The 24286-nt window shown below is 37.1% G+C and overlaps 1 protein-coding gene across 10 annotated transcripts in view; it reads right to left on the reverse strand.

Moving 5' to 3' along the window:
• The window catches only part of ABI2 (abl interactor 2), a 69094-nt gene that overhangs the window by 20816 nt on the left and 23992 nt on the right, over window positions 1–24286 (reverse strand). For 5 of the 10 annotated variants that reach the window (XM_027880200.1, XM_027880207.1, XM_027880204.1 and 2 more), the window contains exons 2-5: window positions 20026–20193; window positions 11052–11228; window positions 7301–7318; window positions 143–240 (exon numbers count right to left, since the gene is read on the reverse strand). In XM_027880200.1, the coding sequence (XP_027736001.1) occupies window positions 143–240; window positions 7301–7318; window positions 11052–11228; window positions 20026–20193 (461 nt within the window). The remainder of the gene's footprint in view (window positions 1–142; window positions 241–7300; window positions 7319–11051; window positions 11229–20025; window positions 20194–24286) is intronic. The other 5 variants (XM_027880203.1, XM_027880201.1, XM_027880208.1 and 2 more) reach the window with 2 other exon arrangements.

Below are 24286 nucleotides of genomic sequence, written 5' to 3' on the forward strand. Positions count from 1 at the left end.
AATGCAGATCTAACACCTCTTGATCTTTGTGAATGGTTAAAAAAAAGCCAAAAAAATCCTCACACAACAGAAAAAGAAAGAACCTTCCCTCTTTTCCCTTCTGTTCACCAAAGCCATGTACCCATTCAGTAACTGCACTTACCCAATAGTTCCTTTTCCTGACATCGGTGGACTTGGTGGCTTCTGGGTGGGCGGTGTTGTACGAGGAAGCCCACCCATCTTCATGTTCTGTGTGCTGACCTGCAGGAGAGAACGGGGAGAAAAACGGCCTTCACTAAGCTCAGCTTCTGGGGGCAGAGACACTGAGATGCCTTTAGCAATTAACTCTAAGTAGGGGAAGGTTTAAACAAACAAAAAAATTGAGAGGCCATGCGTTTTATATGCAATTTTCACTCTGCTAGAAGTCAAGAGTTGCGCTCAAAGGACTCTTTATTTCACAGGGTTTTTAAAAATTGTATATACAAAAAAGGGAATTTGCCTTCGGGCTATCACAAACATTTCGTCACTGACAATAGAGACACTGTACCTAACTTGGCTGAACCTCCCAGTCATCTTTTGAGATGAAGGCAGTTATTTCACGTTCCACTACTGAATGGTAAATTTGCAAAAATATTTTTGAATACTGTTTAAAAATACCAAAGTTTACCTAATAGTCCACAATCTAATGTAATTTATATAGAAAAGTATACAGAAGTCAAAGTAATCTATAAATATGATCCATTAATGTTTTAATGCTTTCACAGCATATAAAATTTTTTACAGATGATAATATTTATTGTAAATATTAATTATGTGCATGTAAACACAGAGAAAGCCATATTGAGAAAAATACAAAGATGCAATTTTTTCTCCCCCCAACAAATGTGTAGCAATTTAATCTTTAAGAATTTATAATCAAATGGACAGGGAGAAAAATATTTAGCAGTGATGTAACTGTGGGTTGTCCGCTTCCCCTCTTTCAGGTTAAAATACTAATGAAGTAAATTTAAATTTTACATAAAATAATTTCCTCTAATTTCTTTCAAGAACTCATTTGCATTCCTGACTGATTGATCAATCATAAACAGTTGTTCCCAATGTAGGCATTTGGCTTCCCCGTAGCCTGCCAGCCAAGCATAACTGTCTCAATGCACGTATCCTTACAGGAATCAGTACGTGATCTGCTTACAAAACAGCTTGGACTCATGAATGCTTAAACTATTGCTTCGACACAGAGATATTCAATAAACCTAAACAAGTATGCTTACATCCCTTTTTCTGTTCTTCCTGGCATGCTCTATTTCAGAGTGTTCCTTCCTTCCAAAATGTAAGCCTTGGCTCCTGACCCCCCCTCCCCTATGAAAATGAAACAGTGATCAAGGCATTCAGAGTATTTGCGAACATCGTTAAAGGCAAATTACTCCTTTAAAATTTGACTAGAACAACTCACTTGAAACCTTGGCAATGTTTGAATTTGTGAATTGATAAATATTGACAAGAGTGTTAAGAGTAATTCATTCAGTATTCTAATGCACTGCAACTTGATTTTCTGGATCTAAATAATCCCAGCGCTATCACATTTTCAATCTGCTGGGAGGAAAAGAAAACCAAGCCTCAGACGGGGGGTTTTTTGTCTGATTCAAAAACAGATGTTTGAATTTAGCTGTGCAAGAGTACTTTGTAATGTCAATTTAAGAAAAAATTATTTTGCACGGCATTATAAAGTCCTTTAAGCCAACTCTAAGCAACAAGAAATCTAAAGTTAATTCAAGTGAGGGATGAGGTAAGCACTGATCTACAACTACTGGAAGGGAAAAGGGAAAGTGTAAAATGGAGTATATTTTATTCTATACACGGAACATTTAAGAAATAGCAAAATCTGATTTTTTTTTTTAAAGTTGCAGCACCCCCTGAATTTTCTCTTTCATTAAACATGCCTGTTTCACCCACCTACCTATTTTGAGTTGTCCAAAAAACCCCACAAACAGACAAAATACACCTTAATTAAATGCTCACTGAACTGTCAGTTGTTATATTTCAAACAGCCCACTCAGCCTCTGGTTTTTAGATGACAACAGACCAATCTGTGTGCCCCCAAATAGTCAATGTAGGTGTTTTAACTGGTTACACTATTGTTTTGCACCAGATGATGTAACCATTTTACAGTTTATATAAATCTAAAGCTTATGTCAACTTTACAGTTAATGTAAAATTCCATATACTTAACCACAAAGAATCTTATTATTTTATATACAATCATTGCAAAACCAAAAATCAACTGTTAAGCTTCCAGTGGGCTACAGCTACCTGAAAGGAAAGGACAGTTGAGATGGAAGCTGCCATAACCTCAGACCATATACAGTAAAAAGCACAGGTAATACTTGTCTGAGTAACACAGAACTCCAGAGACTGCTAGATAAATCATTACCACTGCAAATAAACATATCCTTGATCCAGGACAGGAAAAAACCTTCATAAAATGTGTACAAATAAAAACCAATCTCTTTTTAGCCCAGAAACTTAGTCATAAAGAAGCCATCCCCAAAAAAGACTAAACTGAAAGATGGGGAAATGCACTGACAGTAAGCTTAGTTTCAGAGTCTTTTCAGGGTCAATGAAAGCAAGACGTTCAAAGGGCAAGTAATTAAAATTGACGGGGTTGTCTTCAAATCTGCCAGGACTGATGGCTTTAAGACCAGCTGCTCCAAGTTAAACAACCCTATGCAAGTAACTTCCCCTTTGACTTACTGCCAAATAATCACAGAAGGGAAACTAAAAATATAAAATTATTTCAACAGTTCTGATTAAAATGGACAGATCTGTGGAAATAAAAGTACTCAAGATGTTAAAAGAATATCTAAAACTATACAAGTTGCAACTTTAGCTGAGATACAAATATTGTAACATTTCCAACTGTCTCCTACGATGACTTCACCTTGGGGAGGAAAAAAGGAAGCCATTAATGCCCCCTTCCTTTCAAACTTTACTCTATTGCCTTTTCCATTTTGCACATAGGGTTGTAAATACAGTTTCCATACACAAATCCTCATCCACACACATCCCTATTACAAACTTCTAAAATCCGAAGCAACCATCAGAACTCAAGGTCACATTTGCTGACAAGTTTCAAAAATCTGTTTTCTGGAGTAAGATGGTATTTGCCAGAAGTTGCACTGTTTCTGACATCATTTCCCCTGGTCCTGCACAGCTGGAACTACCCAGATGCAGCTGATTTAATGAGAGGGTGAAAGCAGAGGAATGCATCTGTCTGCTGGTGGTTTGTTTGACTGCAGGACCCCACAGATCTGGGGTTGGTTTCTAGATTAAAGCTTGCAATTATTTTAAGAAAATGCATGGCAAAACAGAGCCTGCAACCAGAAACACAGAGGAGTATCTCTGCCTTTGCTCGTAAATGCCAAAACAGCTAACCACTGTGCTGAAACCAGAAAAAAATGAGAGGCAGTGATGGTTTGGGTACAAAGCTCAGGAAAAAACAAAGCTTACTGATGTGAAAGCAGGAAGACAACCCTGTGAGCAGACAAGTAGGGCACAGGGTCTGTGCAGAATGCATGAACGGATTTTTCCAACTCTTTTTTTTGTTGTTGTTTGTTTTGCCTCTTCCCACAGAAGAAAAAATAAAGGTAAAAAAATATTACCAATTGAAGTTACGTGGTGGAACACCAAATAATTCTAGTGAGATCTTGGTTCTGCCTTTTTTTTTTTTTTTTTTTTACTGGATACCTTGCAGAAGCTTTTTATGCATGAATTAGGAAGCACTTGCACTACAGAAAAATATGTCTTCTACCAAAGCTGTAACCTTGTCAGTACTGGAGCTGGAATTGGAAGTTTTGCTGAGGAAGAAACTGCAGAAACTACTTAAAAAGCAGATCCTTTGTAAGTAACATCATGGAGGATGCTCTGAGATCCAGCCCCACAGTAACAGCCATAAAACAAACTGTAAAGAAATGGATCCCTATGGACCATTCTCTTTCAACAGGGTAAAGTAGCATTTCATTCAATATTTTTTATACTCAGCTACAGTGCCAGTTTTAGAAAGGTACCATCTGATTACTTTGAGATACAATGCAGCACTGATTACAGCCCCTAGGAAAAACTATCAATTTAAGTTTGGGGTTTTTTTAATAATTAAGGTGTATTTGTCCAATTTCTATTTTTGGCAACTAGTTTTTCATAGATTCCAGTGATTAAATCACCAACTTACAGTCCAACATATGACTGAGTTTCCTTCATAGTTACATTTTTATAAACGTTTAACATACTGGGTTTCTTTAGCACTCCACTGCGTAAGAAATTTTTCATGAAATAAACTGATAAATCCTGCAAGTTCATTCAACTTAATTCTTGGGAATGTTTTCACAAGCAAAAAAAAAAAATCACTGAACAAGAAGTGCAGAAATACACAGTTGGTCAGATATAGTAGCTGGTCAACAGACTGCAAAAACTGTTTGCATCGAAGCCCTGTATTTATGCAGCTGTGAGGCACTTACCTGCAACAAAGCTTTCAATCCACACTTTTACTCTTGTGAAGAACATCTCATTGTCAGTTCAAGTACCAAAACCAAGCGAGGGGCTTTTTCTTGGTTGATTGAGGGTTTTTTTCCAAAAATCCTGAATACCAGATATTCCACAGAATCAAACCTCAGGAGGAGCTGCTTTCTAAGGCTGTACTCAGCCAGAAATTTTGAAGTGGTACTTTACAGTCACATTGTATTTTCTAGAACTTTCAGAATGTTAAAAGAACAATCTTTTGCCCAAAATCTAGTAGGAAAAAGTGTCCCACCAGTGATGTTTCATGGATTCCATTTAGAAACTCCAAGCTCTTCTCAACCTTCTTGAGCAATTTTATACCCAATTTCAGTACAAAACAAACCAGGGCTGAATTAAAACTACGCTCCCATGCCTTGCTTCACCTTGATAATGCTACAGAGACAATGAACAGATTTTTGGCCCATCATCTGCTACCTCAAAGCAAATTCCTTTCCAGGCCGTGCTCAGCCACTCGAATACTTACTGTGCATGTCTATATGCTTTTCAGCTGATTAACCAGTTTATATGGAAGTGAAGTATATAAATTTCAGCCCTGTTTTGCCAAATGATCACAAGTAGAAGCTTCAGCAACTGAGCTTACTTGTTTTACCATCTGGGTAAAGTATTGAAGAATCAAGTCTGGTAAACACTTAAAGTCTTAAACAATGTCATTTTCAATTGATTTGATGGCAGGAGATGCTACACATACTCCTCTGACTTGTAATTGGAATTTTCTTCAAAATCTGCTAAAAATTTAAATTTAAGTTACCCAGACACAAGCATAGTTAGCCCTGCTACAGTTCAGTCGGTTTGACATTGTAGCTGTTAGCTAAGACAAAGGTTTTTTTGCAGCCATAAAAAATAAAAGCAGGCTAAACACTTCATATATTGAATCACTCATAGGTGAAGTAAAAAAAACATTCATACAGAACTGCGATTACTTTTAGTTTTCCCGTTTTGGCCTGATGCATAGTGACTATAGTGAGACATAGAACAACTGGGTCCACTGAGAGATGCTGTGCTGCTTTTGCTTTTTTTTCTTTTTAGTCCTCATGTTTTGGCAATGAGAAGTTGATTGACATATTGTGATTTCTCAAATCAAATTTCTAATCAGGTCCACCCTAGTAAAAATACACAAATATTTTAACTGGTGTTATAACAAAAAATGTTATTTCCATTCCAAACCTATAAGCAGAAAAAAATATTTTCTCTGAAAAGCTGAAGAGACTCTTATCACCATTGCAGACGATGCACAGATACAGCAGTTCACGCATAAGCTACAATTATACCATTTTAAAACTTTTTTTAGGATAGCCATTACTTGTTTATAATTGCAACTGCAGAGAGCAACAAAGAAAACTGAGTTTGCAAATTGGTTTTTTTAAGAACACTGAGAAAATGATCATCCAATATGAACTGTGTCCAGAATAAGACACAGTCAGCATCAGAAGTATCCATTTTGTGTAGACAGTAAAACCCATGGAGGAGATATAATTTGCCATCCTCAAATTTAAAGCATTTAAACACTATGTGAGTTGAAATACTGTATGCCTCACATAAATAAAAATAAAATTCAAATAAGATGTGAGAATTCTCTCATTTATTAAAAGGTTTCCATTGTTATCAAATGTGCTACATAAACACCTGACTAAAAGTACCATTTGGCCAATTTCACAGGGACATCATGGGGATATATAGAGAAATACCTGGTTTTACAGGCAATCTTCTCAGAAATTTGCAGGATTTTCTTTTAGCTTTTTCCAGTCACAGAAAGTACTATAAAATATTTCACATCAACTTGGAACTTCCTTTAATTCATACCACATATTAGCATTCTGTGTTCTAAAATACAGTTCCCTCTTTAAAACTGTGGCAGCTGCTACTAAAAACCTTTCATTCCCACCTTCCCCAGAACAGTTGCACTTCAGGAGGAAGATGATATCCTAATACTCAATAAAGGCTATAACCTATCTATTAACTAATGTGCTAAGAACTCCACCATAATATCATATCATATCATTTAATTGCTTGTCTAATTGATTCGATGCTTTTTATTGCTGCTTCTGCAGCCACTAAGACTACTACCATTTAAACCTCTAAGATCCTTGAGAATCTGACATACTTCAGCCTGAGTTCTTTGATTCATTTAATATTCAACTAAATAAATCACTTAGCTTGTCGTTTAAGGGTTATTAAGTACTTTACACAATTATTTGATTTGTGGAAGTTTCCACATACGAGTGCCTCTCAGTATTTAAAAAGTGCTAGCAGTTTCTGAAAAAATAAGAATACTGCAACTTTAAAAAATAATATACAGATTTGAATTTGTTCCACACCTTTGGAGCCCATTATCTGAGCAATCTCACACTGAAACATTAATCCCAATCAAACCATAACTTACACCGTATATAGGATAAAAAGAATATTACACAGGGGGAGGCTCATACTCAGCTGCTATCTGTTCTCTGCACCTTTTTGTCTAGGCAAGGCTAGCATGTCATCCCTCCCTTGTAAATGATCTGATAGATATGCTGAAGCAGTCAATGTTTGCCACAAAGCTTTTAAAATTAACTGTGTTAGCTTCCTTTCATAAACACATCAGTTTATATCACAAAATGCTTATCTGCAATGAAATCACTCAACAGAAGTTCTGCCACACAGAAGAGAGAGCGGGTGTTGTTTTAAACAGTCAGTAACATTCATGTTAATCATCTCCCCGTGTGTAATAATCTCAGAAGAAGAAGAATGGAAATCCAGCCCTGGGGTTTCTTACCTTAAATCTAAGCAACCACTTAATGCATAAATGGAGCAAATAAAAGAGGTAAGGAAAAAAAGCATTGAAAGGTTAGTTGGAACTTCAGGATATGAAGAGAAAGGAAAAAGAAAGAAAAAAGTTAAGCATTCAGCATTAACAAAATAATGTATCAGTAGATCATAGAAAGAGTGGTTAAAGCAGAATGTCATGAACAAAAGATCTTCAAGCTGAAACTTTTAATATACATTGAACACAAAGCCTTTAGATTAATACTTTGAAATTAATGTTCAAATGCTTGTACACTGTTTATTCAAGTTCTTACAGTGCTAACAAAAAGGCAGCTTCTTTCAAATGGATCATGAGACCTAGATGGATTAACTTCAGGGATTAATTTATTTGAGCTGTCAAAGAATAGCCTTATCAATGAGCCTGAGCTCATTTAAATTGTTTACATGCATTAACATATATACAACTAGCAGAAACAGAAGCCTCTAAAATACTAAGCTAATATATGTTCCCTGTGAGACAAAGCTATTAGTTAACTTGATGCCATGAGGTTTCTCTTGAACAAAGATCAAGAGCAAATCATTGCATCTCGTAAGAAGTATAGCACTCTACATGGATACTGCACTATATATCCACATTTTCTAAAGCATAATTTAAGAGTTTAACCAACAGTAAAATCTTATTTTAAAGCCTAAGTGCTTGCTTTTTGACACTGAGTCCTGCATCTTACTAGCAAAATACCATATATCTTCTTTCCCCATAATTTCTTTTAAAACTACAAGTCTTTCCATTTGAATGATGTGTTTTCAGTTCAGCTAATCTTAATGTATCCTTATGTCTCTTACACTTTCTGTAACAACATTAAGTATTCAGAATCACAGTAGTAGAGCATCCAGAGTAGCTAATCTGTTTCATCCATTTCAAAGAGACCCTATTGTATTAAAAAAGAAACATAATCTGATTTTCTAGAAAATCTCCTATCTTTGAGTTTAAAGTTCCATGGATCAATTAGCCAATATGGGCCGTGCTTCCCAGAACTACACTGGAAAAGCAGGTTCCCCTCTACTGGCCAGAGTGGGCAGTTACGTGGGAAGGTCCACGAGCAGAGACCCAGCAGCATTGCCTCATAGTTACAATGCCTTATACACCCCACTCCAAATGGATCACTTCTTTGTTCATTCTCTTGACTAAAGAACTCTTCAAAAGGAAGAATAGGCTGGAAGACTTTGTAACTCACAAATCAATTGAAAAAAACTGAAAGCAAGTCTCTAACACACAAAAGGTTCTCTAGATTTTTGCAGCATTGTAGCTTCAGGGAGGGAAGAGGAAGAGGGACTGCTGGGATGATACAGAGGCACTTGAATTCTCTCACACCTATTAAGAAACCATACTGTAGAGCACCCTCTCCTGAATACGGTATCCATTGCTGCTTCGAACTTCTGAATGGAAGGAATAAGATGCTCAAGTGCCTGTACTACTTCTCTCAGCATGATATCCTGAATTTCTTGGCCAAGGATCCTCCCTTTTTCTCCTGTATTATTCTCTGTTCAGTTTGCCATCTTTTGTGGGGGCTGCAATGAATGCCTGCTGCATTAGCATTCTGACTCCTCAAAATACATAATTCTGGGTCTAAGTACTAGAGGGGAAGCCCTACAGCAGAAAAAGAACAAAGAATGCAAACAGAGGCACCCTGATGCTAACTGGAACTTTAATGCTATTTATGCAACAACTCCTTCTGAAAGCTCATTTGAAGGGAAAAGTATCTTATCTCAAACAATAAAGAGCTATAAAATAGGCAAATTTAAAATTTCTACCTCTTTTCCTTTTTTTCTCTCTGTTCTACAGCCAAGAGATCTAGTAAAGTAATCTGCCGTTACTCAAGCAGAACAAAACCAACAGGTTTCATAAGCACAACTGGCCACTTTTCCCCCACCAGCAGAGAGTTGTTCTTTCTTCTGTCCTAAATACAGGATTAACCTGATTGGAGCACAACTATGATTCTAAGAATAGCATGATTTCAAGTTCTCTGCTTATTGTTTCACAAGTACATAGTACTTCTAATTTTCTAGATAAATACAGTGCATTCTAGATATAATTCATAAGATATTTTAAGTATATCACAAGCATAAAAAACTAGATGTAAATGCACATTTGAGAAATCATCATCCATTCGATGAACTATGTTCCTTCAGAAGAAAGTAATTCATTGCATCACAGTAAGTATGACTCTGGCTACACTAAGGTAAGTGGGATATCAATTACAATGACTTAAAGCCAGTGCTAAATAAGATTGTGCTGCAGAGCAATTAAAAACTTCTTTATTGAGTTCTAAAATTATCTCCTTAAAGCAAAAAGTGATTATTAAAATATTAGCAACAGCAATCCTACAGGTTAATATGCTCCATCCATATCCAGAAGGAGTTCTGCTGACCTGCAGAAATTCAAAATTTGTAGAATTGGTAGTAGATTTTAACACAAAGGTGATAATAATTTCCTGATCAAAACTATTGTTATTAATGTTGGGTGTTGTTTGGTTTGGTTTTCCAAATCAAGCTTAAAGAGTCACTTGTCTTTTTTAAATCTGCTTAGAGGTTGACTTGTTGGGTAAGAAATGGGGGGAAGGAGACTTTCTGTTAACAAACAGGACGTTGAGAAGACCTTGTCTAAAATTACTCAGGGAAGATATTTAAATCAAACTCCTAAGAATTTGAATTTTAAAACTTAGGTTAAATAACCTATTGTCATTTAAATGGCTGTCCAAGCAAACAATCAATATAGAACATCACAGATAAACCTAACGCAGTTAGGAGTCAAGCAAAAGAAATTCTGGTATACTTTGACTGGAAGAAGCATCTTACCTTACTGCTACTTAGCAGGTTTATAGATTTGTTAGTGTGTCATGTAAAAATTATCCCACTTTGTGTTATTTACCTTTCATTTCCTGGAACTTTAACACTGTCAGTGTTCTCATTTCCATATTTGTTTTCCTGGCAGCACAAGTTAACAATGAGCTCACACCTGCTAAGACTGTGTTTACATTCAGGATGTGCTTTTAAAAATGCATATCTAACCTCACACATGATATTACTGCTGCTGTGTACACTGATCTAACAGCCACCAGTTGTGTCTCAGTCTGATCTTTGCCCTAAAATTCCTTCTTTTTTCCTAGCCTTAAAAGGGAGAACCAGCTGGCTTCGAACTTGGCAGTAATATTTCCATCCTGAAACCCCATGTGGCACAAAATTTGTAAAGAGCTCACTTTAACAAAGCACATCACTGGGTTTGTGTATAACTGACTCTGACAGACGGAAGAAAAGGGAGCACATAATATCTCTCACGCAAACCCTTTCTTTGGGTGAGCTTTAAAGTAAACTGGTGGCAATTACAGCTGGATCGTACTTTGTGGTGCTGATTCCGGCACTCAAGTGATGGTCATTAGCCTTTCAGTCCCCAGGTATATCCCTGGCAACTTACACAATAACAGCAGCATCACAAGCTGGTATTCAGAAACATTTTAAAAGGTGAGACTCACAGTCCCAAGTATCCTCAGAAGTAATATTCAGTGGGTTTGTAAGGTTTAGAAACAGCAGGGCAACAGAAGGAGAAGGGGCAACTGGAAATCGGACAGGACTCCTCCTATGTTTATAGACACACTGTCCAGGCAAGGAGAAACTGGTATATTACCATAAAAAGCATCAGATTATTTTGAAAATATACAAAGACAATGTATTTGCAGTTTGGCTGTTTTAACAATATCACCTACCTTCACTCCATGTCCAATATCATCTAGAATTGTATAATCAATAGGTTTCCTGATGTAGCGAACTGGTCGCTCCAAGTTAGCTGGTGCAATGATTTTGTGAGTTCTTGAGGTGTTTTTGTTTGTAGTCAAGATACCAATTTCTCTTCTAGCAACTTTCTCTTTGTGAATGTCCACCGTCTACAAAAGACGCAGTGTATTTACTAACAGTGGTATGCATTGGAATACAGAGTCAGTATTAAAAAAAATTAAATCAGTTCTAATGTTTTGAAGATCTCTGCACTGTGCTAAACATATACTACATATACTTGATTACATCACCTTTCTTCCATTTACTGTTGAATTTGACACCTCTGAAGCCAAACTAACAGCTACTGGTTCTTTGGGTTTTCTGTTACCCTCTGTATTCTTCAGAGTTTCACAAAATTCCTTCTCCTTTCCATTCTTACTAGTTCACATTAATTTACTAACACCATTTATAAGATTCTTTCACTTATCCTTTTTTATTTTACAATTGCTCTCTGTCTTTGAAATAGGCTCCAACTAGATGAAGTGTAAGGATACCTTCTGAAACCTTCATTTTATGACCTGAAAAGCAAACCATAGCTAGGTTTTCTTACACTGTAAGAGTTTGCTGAACTAGGACTGGTAATCTTAACAGAATAAAATTTCACTCAGACAAATTGAAAGAAAAAGTATTTTAGACATTACAAGTTACTCATCACAAAGCAATGATTAGATTTTAGAAGGTGCTGCATACTAATTTATCCAAAATAAAGGCAGAGGTTAAACCCAGTGCCTTCACTCTGAATGCCTAAGGTCAACACTGAAAATCCTTCCCTTTACATATTAAAATCAGTACCACAGGAGAATCTTTGGTATAAGACAAAGCCCTGCTGAAAATCTATTGCCTAAAACCACGTATTTATATCTTATTAGGCAAAAAGACTAGGAAAATGTTATCAAAAAGTCTATCTACCCCTTCCAGGAAAACACCATCTCTCAAATCATGGTGCATGGAGTTGCTTGCCTCATTTAAAACCAAAATAATTCCTTGTTCACAGAACAGCTTTCCATATTGGAAATTTGCCAGAACTGTGAACAGACCATTTAGCTAGAGAATAAAAAACAAAAGTAAGAAAACATCCAGAATAACCAGCATTAGGATTTCTAAACACTCATAGGATTTCTTGTTACCACTTCAGCGATCATGAATGGCAACAGAAACACTTTTCACAGTTAGGAGACAGGCTCTGCAGGAACTGAGGAATGGGTACAAATGAGAACTCATTTTCATAACACATTTTTTTTCCATTTTATTTTTTGGTGGACAAGGATTGGGGCAGTGAGGTTGGTTGCACTGCTTTATCCTTTTGTACTACTGACAGCAAAACAAAATGGAACTTGTGTTACCTTGTGCAATCATCACAACCTTTACAATTACAAAAAATTTCTAAAAACAAAAAAAAACCCACAAACAAACAAACAAAACCCCCAAACTACTTCCAAGAAGTTGTTTCTTCACGTTATTTCCAGAGAATGATTTCCACAAGTACCAGAGGCATCATAGGGAAGCTTACATTACTATCACCAAGATTACCTAGTATTATTCAGAAACATATTTTCAAGATTTTGCAGATTTGCTAAAATTAAGTACTGAATAGAACTTAGATACATTTCTGCCACCTCTAGTTCCACCTGCCTAGAACTGTAAGGTTTCCACTAAAGGTGCACAGATATTTCTTAAAATAAAGCTACATAAAAATAATTATTCAAGGTCAAAATACACTGGCAAACCTCTGTTTGGAAAGCTAAAGTGTGTTGGGCAATGATTTGAAATTTAATAGGGGTATTTAAACTGTCTGGGACATCCTCACAAAAACCCACTCAGATTTGGCCAATATATAAACTCTGCAGAAATTCACAGATTATACAAGCTGAACAGAAACACATATGTTTCTGCAACCACTTAGCAACTAAACCACTCTCCAGTCAATTTGCCAAAGTCCTTCCCTGATGTGAGCAGGTCTGTATGCCATCCCCCAACACAACAGTGCAGATCAGATCTTCACAGCTCTTATGGTACTACTGATGGGACAAGCACCAGTGCAAACAGAGCACCATCAACATTTTCCAGAGCACCAGAAGTGCACTAGTCTGCCACTGGGTAAGATGTACTATTTTATCTTCCATCACAGGATTTTATCCATTCTCTGTGCCAGACCTTTGATTTTGCAGCATAGTAGGAGGAGATGTTCTGGAAGAGATGGTCTACAGACTTCTGAGCTCATCTGCCGAGGAGTCAGAGGGCACATACTTTCTTGATAAGCTAAAAATATGTGATTGCAACAACTTGGGAAGACAGTCTCATGTCTGATACCACTGATGAATTCAATCTCTACTTCAGACTTCATCTGTGATCTAGAATTGTCACTACAGAACTGCAGAGACGTGACACTGACTCTTTTATGTTCTTTGTCTCACAGGCCCCTGATATCCTTTGATAGAAAGTTACAGAACTTCAGCTGCAACAGGAGCTGCACTTCAAATGTTCTGGAATATCAAAATCCTACGGCTCTGAATCTGGTCATTCAAAATCAATTTATGCCTTGGATACTGCACTCAGAACTGTTATTTCAATCCACAAATCAAAAAGAAAGTAATTAGTGTGGGGTTGGCAAGATGATTTCTTACTTTCTATTTATAAAGCTGCAGTGCTAGAACTCTACAACTTTAAGTATGTTCTCTCAGTATTTTCTAATGCAATTATCTATTAGACCAATGTGAGTATAGGTATTTAATGCACATGTTATTGCAGCGATGGTATCCTGGCACTCTGGAAGCTTGTTTCCATGAATGAAAAGCAATAGCGTTTTTGCAGTAGGAGCTGTGAGTACAACAGTTTCCTTAAGGACTGTGGTGATCAGTGAGATATAACAAGAGTAACAAACTATGCAATGCATAAAGCCTAATTAAAACCTGAAGTTCATCTGATGGGATTTCTCTTGCATTATGATTCAGAACATTTCTTTTAACCTGAATAGCTAGGGAATGACTAAGAGTATAAAAACTGCCTTTAATTCTGGTCCATACATCTAAAATTGTATCGAAAAGCATTCTGTTGGCAGTATTTCAAAAATTTCATTTTCTTGTTTAGTGAACTGCTGAAGTCATGAGATCTTAATACACCCATAAAACAGCAGAAAGGAACACTGAAGTATTCCATTAGTAGAGGAAGTAACAAAGATTAACCTGGTGCTGAAGAAAATGAAAACATTTATCCTCAACACACAGGTAATTATTACCTCCAGTACTAGCATAAATCCCTTAAGTGAGACAGGAGAATGCTAGCAGAAAGTTTATTCAGCAGTTTAGAAAGTTCTATTGAGAAGTTTTCGGGGTTAGAGCTGGACTAACAAAACATCTAGTTTAGAATGGCTGTTAGGAGAAGGAGATGGGATACACTGCGCCCTTCCATAACTTCAAACCCTATTTTCTAACACCAAATTTTGGACTCCTGACAGCGCTATTATGCTTTTCAAATTTTTTTTTCACATAGCTCCATTAGCTTTAGCAAAAGCTTTTAAATGACAGCTTATTAGGGATTAGGCTCATTACTATCATCTTTTCATGTGATTTCCAAGATTTCTGCAATAAGACAAGGGACAGTTTAAGGGGAAAAATAAATATGAACCACTGCATTCTTTTTCTATTAGGAATTTTCTGGCCCTTTTGAAACATCAGGATTCCAAACTGAATTAGGTAAAAACAGTCTCAAGATCTGTAAATATTAAAAGAGAAAAAGCATTAAATAACTTCTAGGATTTTCCGTAAAATTAACACTATTTCCAACTTAGCTTAAAAGTCACTGAACTCACGAGTTCTGAGAAATACTCTCTTCTCCTGGTAAGTGAAATTTCTTAAAGTGTTAAGTTAGCACTTGTGCTAGTTTTGGCTGGGACAGAGTTCATTTTCTTCACAGCATGAGGTTATGTTTTGGACTTGTGCAGGAAAACAGTGTTGATAACACAGGGATGTTTTAGTTACAGCTAAGCAGAGGTTATCCAGAGTCAAGGCCTTCTCTGCACCCCACCACTGAGCAGGCTGGGGGTGCACAAGAAGCTGGGAAGGGACACAGCCAGGACAGCTGGCCCAGCTGACCCACGGGATACACCAAGGACATGGTGTGAGGGTCAGCAGCACAAAGCTGGGGGGAGGCCGCCTGGGGGGCTGTTGCTTGGGGACGGAACATCGGTCAGCTGTGGTGAGCAATTGTTTTCATTTGCATCATTTCTTCTTGGGTTTTAGATCTCTGTTATCTTCCTTTTCATTACAATTTATTACCATTATTATCATATTTCAATTATTAAACTGTTTTTATCTGTTTTATCTCAAGTTTTTTCACTTTTACCCTTTTGATTTTCTATCCATAGCCAGGCAGGGGGGAGTGAGTGAGCAGCCATGTGGTGCTTAGTTGCCAGCTGGGATTAAAACACAACAGCACTCTGAAAATTTGAACTGCAGTGAAATTTCAGAAATAAAAGTCTCCAGGAGCCTTAATTTCTTCCTCTTCTCAAAACATTTTATTTTAAATTTATCAATGTACTGTCCCTCTGTTAGTCTCAGCTTTTAAAATTCAGTTTAAAAGAATCTTAGAGGAAAATGTTGCTTAATTATAGTGTTGCTGGACTTTTATTTTTTTATTAATCTTATTTGATGCAATTCAAACTAATTGCAAATTACCTTGAAAACTGGATTATTACTTTAAAATTAGTAACTGCCTAATTTTGACATGTTGGAAATGTGACATAAATTGTCTCAAGTCGAGTTGTATGTAATTTACACACAAAGAAAGAGACCATAATGCTACAAAAATGCTGAAAAGCTACGTGTTCCATAAAAAGGTAATATATACTGTGTAAAATTAGCCTTGCATTTCTATTTTTTGAAAGAGTTTCACTATTGTTGTACCTTGCAAGAATAAGACAACTGAGAAAGGTTACAAGCCTTTACTGACTTATCAATGGAAAGTCCAAGTGAACTTCCCTACACTGACCAAGCAGCTCACACATGCTGCTCCAGCCCAGCTCAGCAACACGTGCTGACTGCAGAGAAGTCCAACTCCACAGTCTATTCCACACCTGTTCTCACAGGATTCTGTAAGGAGGATGTAGCAGATTTCTCCCATCACGCAGTGCCATCGGAGGTAACTCATCACTACCACTCATCTTTGTGAAAATATGCTTGCATATGTAATTAGCAGAGGTTTTAAAATTACCTTGCTAATTAGAGAGATTCTATAACTAAACCTGAAAACATTTCTCATCATACAAATATTAAAATCTGAAAATCTGCCAGATTAATTTAAAGAATTTGGATGTAGCAATATTTTGCAGTGTCTGCTAACTTAAAAGCTGTAACATAATTTTTTAAACAAGTATAAATATTTATACATATGATCTGTACTTAGGATTTACATTCTTAGTCAAATACAAAACACTGCATATCATCTAGTTCTGGACAAGGTTCAAGGCAGCAAATAAGAATAGATTCACCAGCTTTCAGGTCAAACCAAAGTAATTAGGGAGGTCCTGCAGAGAGACCTCAATAAACTAGAGAACTGGGCTAGAGGACTAGTCACCAACCATATGAAGTTCAACACGGAGAAGTGCTGGATTCTGCACTTGGGATGAGGCAAACCTGGATGTACAGACAGACTGGGGAATGAGATGCTGGAAAGCAGTGCCACAGAAAATGACCTGGGGGTCCTGGTTCATGGCCAGTTGAATATGAGTCAGCAGTGCCCTGGCAGCCTGGGGGGCCAACCTGTCTTGGAGGGGCATCAGGCAAAGCATGGCCAGCCAGTCGAGGGAGGGGATTGTCCCGCTCTGCTCTGCACTGGGGCAGCCTCACCTTGAATATTGTGGCAGTTTTGGGCACCACGATATAAGAAAGATATTAAAGTATTGGAGCGTGTCCAAAGGAGGGCAATGAAGATGGGGAAGGGCCTTGAAGGGAAGCCGGATGAGGAATGGCTGAGGTCACTTGGTCTGTTCAGCTTGGAGAAGACTGAGGGGAGACCTCACAGCAGTTACAGCTTCCTTGTGAGGGGAAGAGGAAGGGCAGGCACTGATCTCTTCTCTGTGGTGTCCAGTGACAGGACCCCAGGGAATGGTCTGCAATTGCATCAGGAGAGGTTTAGGTTGGATATGAGGAGGGTGGTTGGGCACTGGAACAGGCTCCCCAGGGCAGTGGTCACAGCACCAAACTTGACAGATGTCACGTGTTGGCACATGGTGCGACTCTTGGGGATGGTTACTGTGCAGGGCCAGGAGGTGGATTTAATGATCCTTGCTGGTCCCCTTCCAACTCAACATATTCTGTGATTCTATGAATTCTAATTTTTAAACCAATAGGACTTAATCACTTGCATAAAAATAGTTTCAATAGTAACAATTTCCTTATTCAAGATCTATATATAATCTGAAAACTCACAAATTATTATCAGCTTCCTTTTTAGCTCTTTGATTATGTTGGCATTTAAAGTGATATAAACTGGCGTTATATCAATGAACAGAGAACCAGAATATTTTATCTTATCAAGCTGATCATGCCTCTTCTGGTTTGAGCTACACTTGAAAAACAACAAGCACTTTTTCTTACTTAGTGCCAAATGATTTTGCTCTCTTCTTCGGAGAATATGTGGAATTCCAAATCAGAATTGAAAGCAGGATTATACATTGAGATATCATAATTTCCATATAGTGTTTTCTAAACTTAAATACCAAGACTTACTGACCAAAGCAATAATGCAATAATACACTGTGGGCAGATGGTCATTACCAAATTGTTTTCTGTTCTACGTTACTGACATAATTTCAAGTCAGACTGACTGAAATCATAATTTGGCAATGAGATGTTATACCATGAGTCATTTTAAGTGGTATTATAAAAAGTCCACTAAACTTTACACCAAACATAAAAAAGACCAAGGAGGTCTTCTGCAGGTTAGGCTAATTTCAGGAGAAGTGTAATCAAATTTCTTGAAAATAAATTATTTATTTACACAGACACTGTGCAAAAATCAATTAATTTTAAAAAGAAAAATAACCATTGAAATTACAACAGATAACATAATCATCTACAACACTGCTATCATAGGATGAAGCCATTTCTGAACACACTAATCCAACTTAATAAAGGTACTTGGATCAACACACTCCATGCATGTGATATCCAAAATTCAAATACTGTCTGCCCCTCTGATATAGTTTCTTCCGTGAAGATTTGGGGAGCATCCAGGATGATGCAGGCTCAAAAAACATAAAATACCAAAAAACCCCCCAAACTAAATTTTCAACAAACAAAAAAACCCCACAGCTTTTTTTTTGGTTGTTCAAGCACAATCTATAAAATTTGGCAGATACATCTTCATTAGGTATTGGGTACTGCCTAAATTAGTGCTCCATTTTAAATAACTAGCCATTTTGTATAAATGTCAGAGACAATCTAACCTGGCATTTCAATCTGCATAAATCTCAGTTTCTCAGGAGGAAAAAACTTAAAATGCTAATGGCTCTTTCCACAAAAGCTACTTTACAGATCTTGTGTGACAAAATGAATTTTCCACATTTATAAAATGCAAAATTCAGTGAACTCGGGATATTTTTATTCATGTACTGTCTTTTGCATAAAGCTCTCAAACAGTTGAAATACGTGTCAGCTGGCACTTGACTGTGAAGAAGCACATACACACACATACACAGTATATATATATATATATATGTATATATATATATATATATATATAGCACATAGAGATAGATTAATTCGTGACATTTTCTGGGGGAAAAAAGTTGATTTACTTGTCCATGGACTAAGAAGAAAATAAGAAATCAAACTTTGCATCTTATTTTTGTCATGGTTACACAAAACAACTGAGGCACTTAATAGCATACTACTAACAAAAGGGAAAATCCTCCCCACCCATTTGTACCTGCTCTGGAATCTGAGCCAATCGGAGCCAATTCAGCCCATTAAGTCAGCATAAAATTATTCACTTCTTTGCCTGGTTCAGACCTGTACTAGCTTAGCAACCCTTACAGCACCAGCAAGTCAACAGATCAATTCCCTCTACTTATTTCCTACCTTGCATGCCTCCTATTTTAAGAAGTTTTTCTAAATGCCACAATATTCTCTATTTCAATTTATACTGTAACAAGGAGATCAAGAAAACCCTTAGCAGCCAAAATGCATTGGTCAACTAAGACACAAAATATTCAGTAAACAGAAAAACAGGAAGTGCTGTTAATTTCTCTTCTTATCTGTCATTGGCTGGTAAATGTCCACTTCATCGTTCATTCTCAGCCCATCCTGGCAGTCAAAATTCTATCATCAATGTGGTAATGGAACATGGGTTCCTGGTTATAGTAGCTTAGTTTATTGTGGCTCAGGAAAGCTGCAAACAATGGCAGGAGTTCTGCAGCCATACACAAATTGAAACATTAATTTTGCCTTTTGTTCATGTCACTGCAAAGCACATTTTATTAAGAAAAGCCAGGAGCAAACTATTTTTGTCATCTATGCTTTTGTCATTAGATGCCAGTATTACAGCAACAGGAAAAGTAAAAAGATGACAAGTACTGTTTTCCACCATCCATTTCATATTTTTTTAACATAAAAATCTGATTTTACCATTAGCAATTTCTCTGTGCTTTTCACTTAGGCAGAATGGCTCCCTCTCCAAACAATAAGCTGGCTAAGAATACACTGAAGCTGTTATCCTACGTAAAATGCTCATACTAACACTCATATAAAACCACATAACGAGACCCAATCCCAGAATGAATATGAGAAGGAATGCATCCTTCTGTTTCAAAGGAGACTATTTTCTCATTCACAAAATGTCAGTTCAGAGTTTTTACTTGGTATGTAATGTCAAAGGCAAAGAGAAAAAGAATTGGGAAAAAAGTCTCACTTGTGAAATATGGTTGATTGAAGATTCCATGCGTCGAAGTTGGGATGCCTGGATATCCAGCATTTGGAGAACATTGTTGGCCAAAGTGTTGATCAGATAGGCTACGCTTGCTAATGACTGGGTTGTGTAGGCTTTGGTTTCTTCCAGGGCTCGCTGCTTATCTGCTGACTGAAAACAGAAAGAAAAGGTTTATTTAGTATAAAGTCTCTCAGGCAAAGGTTCTTGGAATGAACACCTCTTGCCTGTTGTTATAGACAAAAAAATTACATAAGCTTAACTAATTCTAAATAAAAGTTACTATTTTTCCTCCTTTCCATTTATTCCACAAAAGATACTAACTTTGTATTTGAAGAGTTTCTATGCTTTATGAAAAGAATTAAGCTCATTTTCTCTTGAAGTCCAACTTTTAATTTTGTATTTTAGCAATTAACTTGAAAAGCGCTCTGAGACACTTATCCGTTATCTCTCCTAGACTTTATACTATTTAGAACTGTTTGGTTTTTCTATACCTGGTATTTCAATTAGAAGTACCTAACAGCCTGCAGGGATCTACCAAATACCATACTCCTCACGGCTCCCAATTATTTAGACTTCATTCTTGTCACAAACAGTCATTCAGTGAATGAACTGTAATTATTCCCTTTACATCGCAGCTGAATAAACTGAGAGAAATTGGTTTTTAAAAGAACAAGTCCGTGTTTTTTTTAAAACATGTTTTGTGCTTTTTCACATTGTCACAAATTTTTCTAGTATGATCCATTTTTCTAGCAGTAGAGCACCTAAAAGTATTTATGCTATCAATCCACAAGAGAAGACATTAGAAGTATAAAAACATGTCAAACAACATTAAGGATAGTAAGAATCTAATTGTTAGACTTCTGTGTTTCTCCTTGAATAACAGTTAATATCACTAAGATCGAAGTCAGTACAAGAAATACAGATTAAAGCACTAGTAAAACATACAACTAAGATGTTAAGAAACTTTCCAGTATCCAAAGTTTTGGTATAAAACGGATTTCACTTTTAGGTGATCTTTAGCCACTTCACAAGCTGATGGTGCTGTTTCTAAAGCAACAGTTGACAAATGTTCTCTACTCCTACCTGCCATTATAATACTGTATTTCATTATTTCCTTTGCTTTATATATTATCCACATAGGTTGGGTATCAAGATTCAAGAAAAGAAAAGGGAATACAAAGTTATTCGATATCTTTCAGCAAAAGCTGAATCTACCATCGGTTTTTGTTATATGTACCTTGGGAAACAAAGAAACTAAGTGTATCTCTATTTCAGGAAAATAATTCTTACAGTCAAAAATGTTTCCTGAGACCTTGTAATAAGACCCTTATAAGATTGCTAGCTTTCAAGGGAAAAAAAAAAATCCCACATATGTATAAACAGGCACAGGACTTCAATTAAATGCTCACATGAAAAATATTCAATACTTTTTCTTTCCTGGCAACCTTCTGTGTCCACAAACAACAGAGGTAACTTTGGCCTGTTAGCAGCCTACACTGGTACCAGTTCCTCATCTGCCAGGAAGGATGATAGCAGGTTGACGTTCATCCATGTAAGAGCTCCTACGATGGTGCAGGAGGGGAGGGATGCTCTAGAAGGTAAACATTCTTTCCTGGCTGTTTCTTTCTCATTCAGCAGAAGACACAAGACAACAGAGAAGGAAATGAAAATTTTGGGAGACAACTTTCTCTAGGCACAGTATGATGATACTGTCCAACAGAGCACACTTGTAAAAGCTGCCTTATATTCAGCTATAACAAAGTTAGAGAAAGGCTATCCTCAGATCCCATTAAAGATCTCATGACTTTTAGCCATCTGAATAGTATGTCTTGTACATAAAAGAGCTCCCAACTCAGAGACTCCCAAATGAAGGGAGAGCTCTTTACCTCTACTCTCACACTGATAGCTTATAAATGTACTCTTTCTTCCCCTCTCCCTACCCACAGCCTCAGCTCAGCCTGCACATCTCTGCAGCAGGCACACCTACCACCACACACTTCACAGCCATTCAAAACATTTCTCAATGGCAATAAGAAAAATGACCAGAAGCTCCTCAGTTTTGCTCGGCAGTTGCTGACAATCTATTTATAGAAGCAGAAACTGCTGATTTCCATTAGGACACTACATCCAGAACAGCTGAGTATAAGCCAGGATACACCATATTTTTCATTAATAGCCAAAGTGAGAACAAAAGGTAAAGTCTATAATTTTAGACATTATGAAACTCTAGTGCTTACAACCGTTGTCATGCTCACTGATCCTGAATACGTAACTATGAAAATAAAGGCATTTCTGCAAATAAGATAATGATTTCAAGTGATCAATAAACAAAATTCAAACATAACCCACAGCACTCTAAGATCTGATAATCTGATCTTCATATCATCAAAATACCAGCCAATATGCTTCCTACCTGACTGTAAGGCAGACAAAGTTATTTCAATTTCCACACCCACCAAAATTCTCCGGTGAAAAATAAAAATAGTAATTGGCCCTAATCAAACTGGTGAGACTCTCCACAGTAGTTTCAGTGACTATGGAATACTGTTTCTGTGCGGAATACTGAAAACAAGAGAAACACGTTCTGGCTATGTTCACTGTAACAAAAAGAAAAGCTGCTACTGCGAATAATTAAGGGTATTAACCAGAGACCCTGTAGCCCTTCAGTTCTCAGAAACATGTGTTCAGCATGATCAAGCACTGGTAGCAAGTGTGTTCAGTGCCGTGACCTAAATTAAATGCCATGAAACAGACCATTGAGTATCCCTCCATTTTACTTTTTCAGCATCTCAAGCACCTGCACACATAAAATGCCTACGAAAAAACCAGGCTCACAACATCTATTCACACACCACTCTCAGGGAAGCAATGCTTTCAAGTGTTAGAGCAGTTTGATCTGTACTTGTTAAATGGATATTAAATTTGAGAAAGCAAAAGCTATTGTTTGACAAACAAGTCTTCTGCAACGCTGCCAACAAAGGCAGTATCTTATTCCTAGACCTAACATATCCATCCATTGTGATAGTGCTGTATTTGTAGGTCTGCACGGTGGATTGAGTGCCTAATCTAGTTTACAAATAACTTCAGAAACAAATGGTTATTTTAAACTCCAGTCAATTCCATTATCTTCCCTGCCATACAAACTTGCAAATGCTTGCCCTGGTAAAACTAAGTAGATGCCACAAAGGAAGAGTAAATCACTTTACTGAATTATGGTTTGAGCAATTAATCATGATTTAATGGAGGCTCAGGTTCTACTTTAAGTATCAGTACCTATCAAAGTAGAGGTCCCCAACGCCAACTGCACATTCCTTTTGCTGTAGTGATTTAAGACTAAGAGGCAAGTCCCAAATGAAAATTATCTGAATAAACCAAATAAATAATAAACCAAATAAACCAAATTATAAGTTTTCCCTCATCCAAACCACTGCATAGCCATAGAAACACAAGGAAGTAAACAGTCAAGAATAAAGAGGGAAGAACTAATCAGAGTTGTTTGGCTTGTTAGAAAAGGAACAAGTGTTAGAAAGCAGACATTACTGCAGTTTTGCAAGCCTTCCACTCGTTTTTATTCACCAGGACTGTACACAGTGCCTCATTATTTTCCCCTTAATATTTTTCCATTAACTGTTTCATTTCCACCTCTTAAACTTGTAGCTTTGATTTCTCTGTGTTAACATATACTGAGCATCACAGTTGGATCATCTTCAATGCCTTAAGAAGAAATGTTCGGATCACGTCTTCCGTGCCCAGGTTATGGAATTTCCATGCAGCAGCATAGCGTTTATTCTGTTTATCATTTTTCTCCACACAATGCACACATCAGGTGGTCCATGCTGAGTCACAAGGCAGCATCCTTTTCTCCTGCTCTCAGCAGTAAGTAAGAGCACCATTTTAACTCAGCACAGAGAGCTCACCTGATGCTCCTGCCAGCCCTACTTGGAGTGAGGATGGTGTCAGCTACTACTGGGACACGCTACCTCTGCTGCAGCAGGAAGTGATGCCCCATGCACCCAAAAGCAGCAGTAGCCACTGCTCTCCCCCGCTCTCCTATGGAGAATGTTTTCCATTTGTGGAAGCACCCAGTACTGCAACAGTTGGTTTGCCTCCACCAGAAAACAAAACAAATGATTAATTAGATGGAAATATTTCACAGGATAGATCCAGTCTGAGAGCTACAGCATATACTACAGTGACTACTCTATACAAAGCTGTGCCTTTTAGATAACAGAAGAAGATCAAA

The sequence above is a fragment of the Empidonax traillii genome, unplaced genomic scaffold (genome assembly GCF_003031625.1).
Source record: "Empidonax traillii isolate 1590-97213 ecotype Southwest subspecies unplaced genomic scaffold, ASM303162v1 scaffold65:size4453928, whole genome shotgun sequence".
Lineage (NCBI taxonomy): Eukaryota > Metazoa > Chordata > Aves > Passeriformes > Tyrannidae > Empidonax > Empidonax traillii.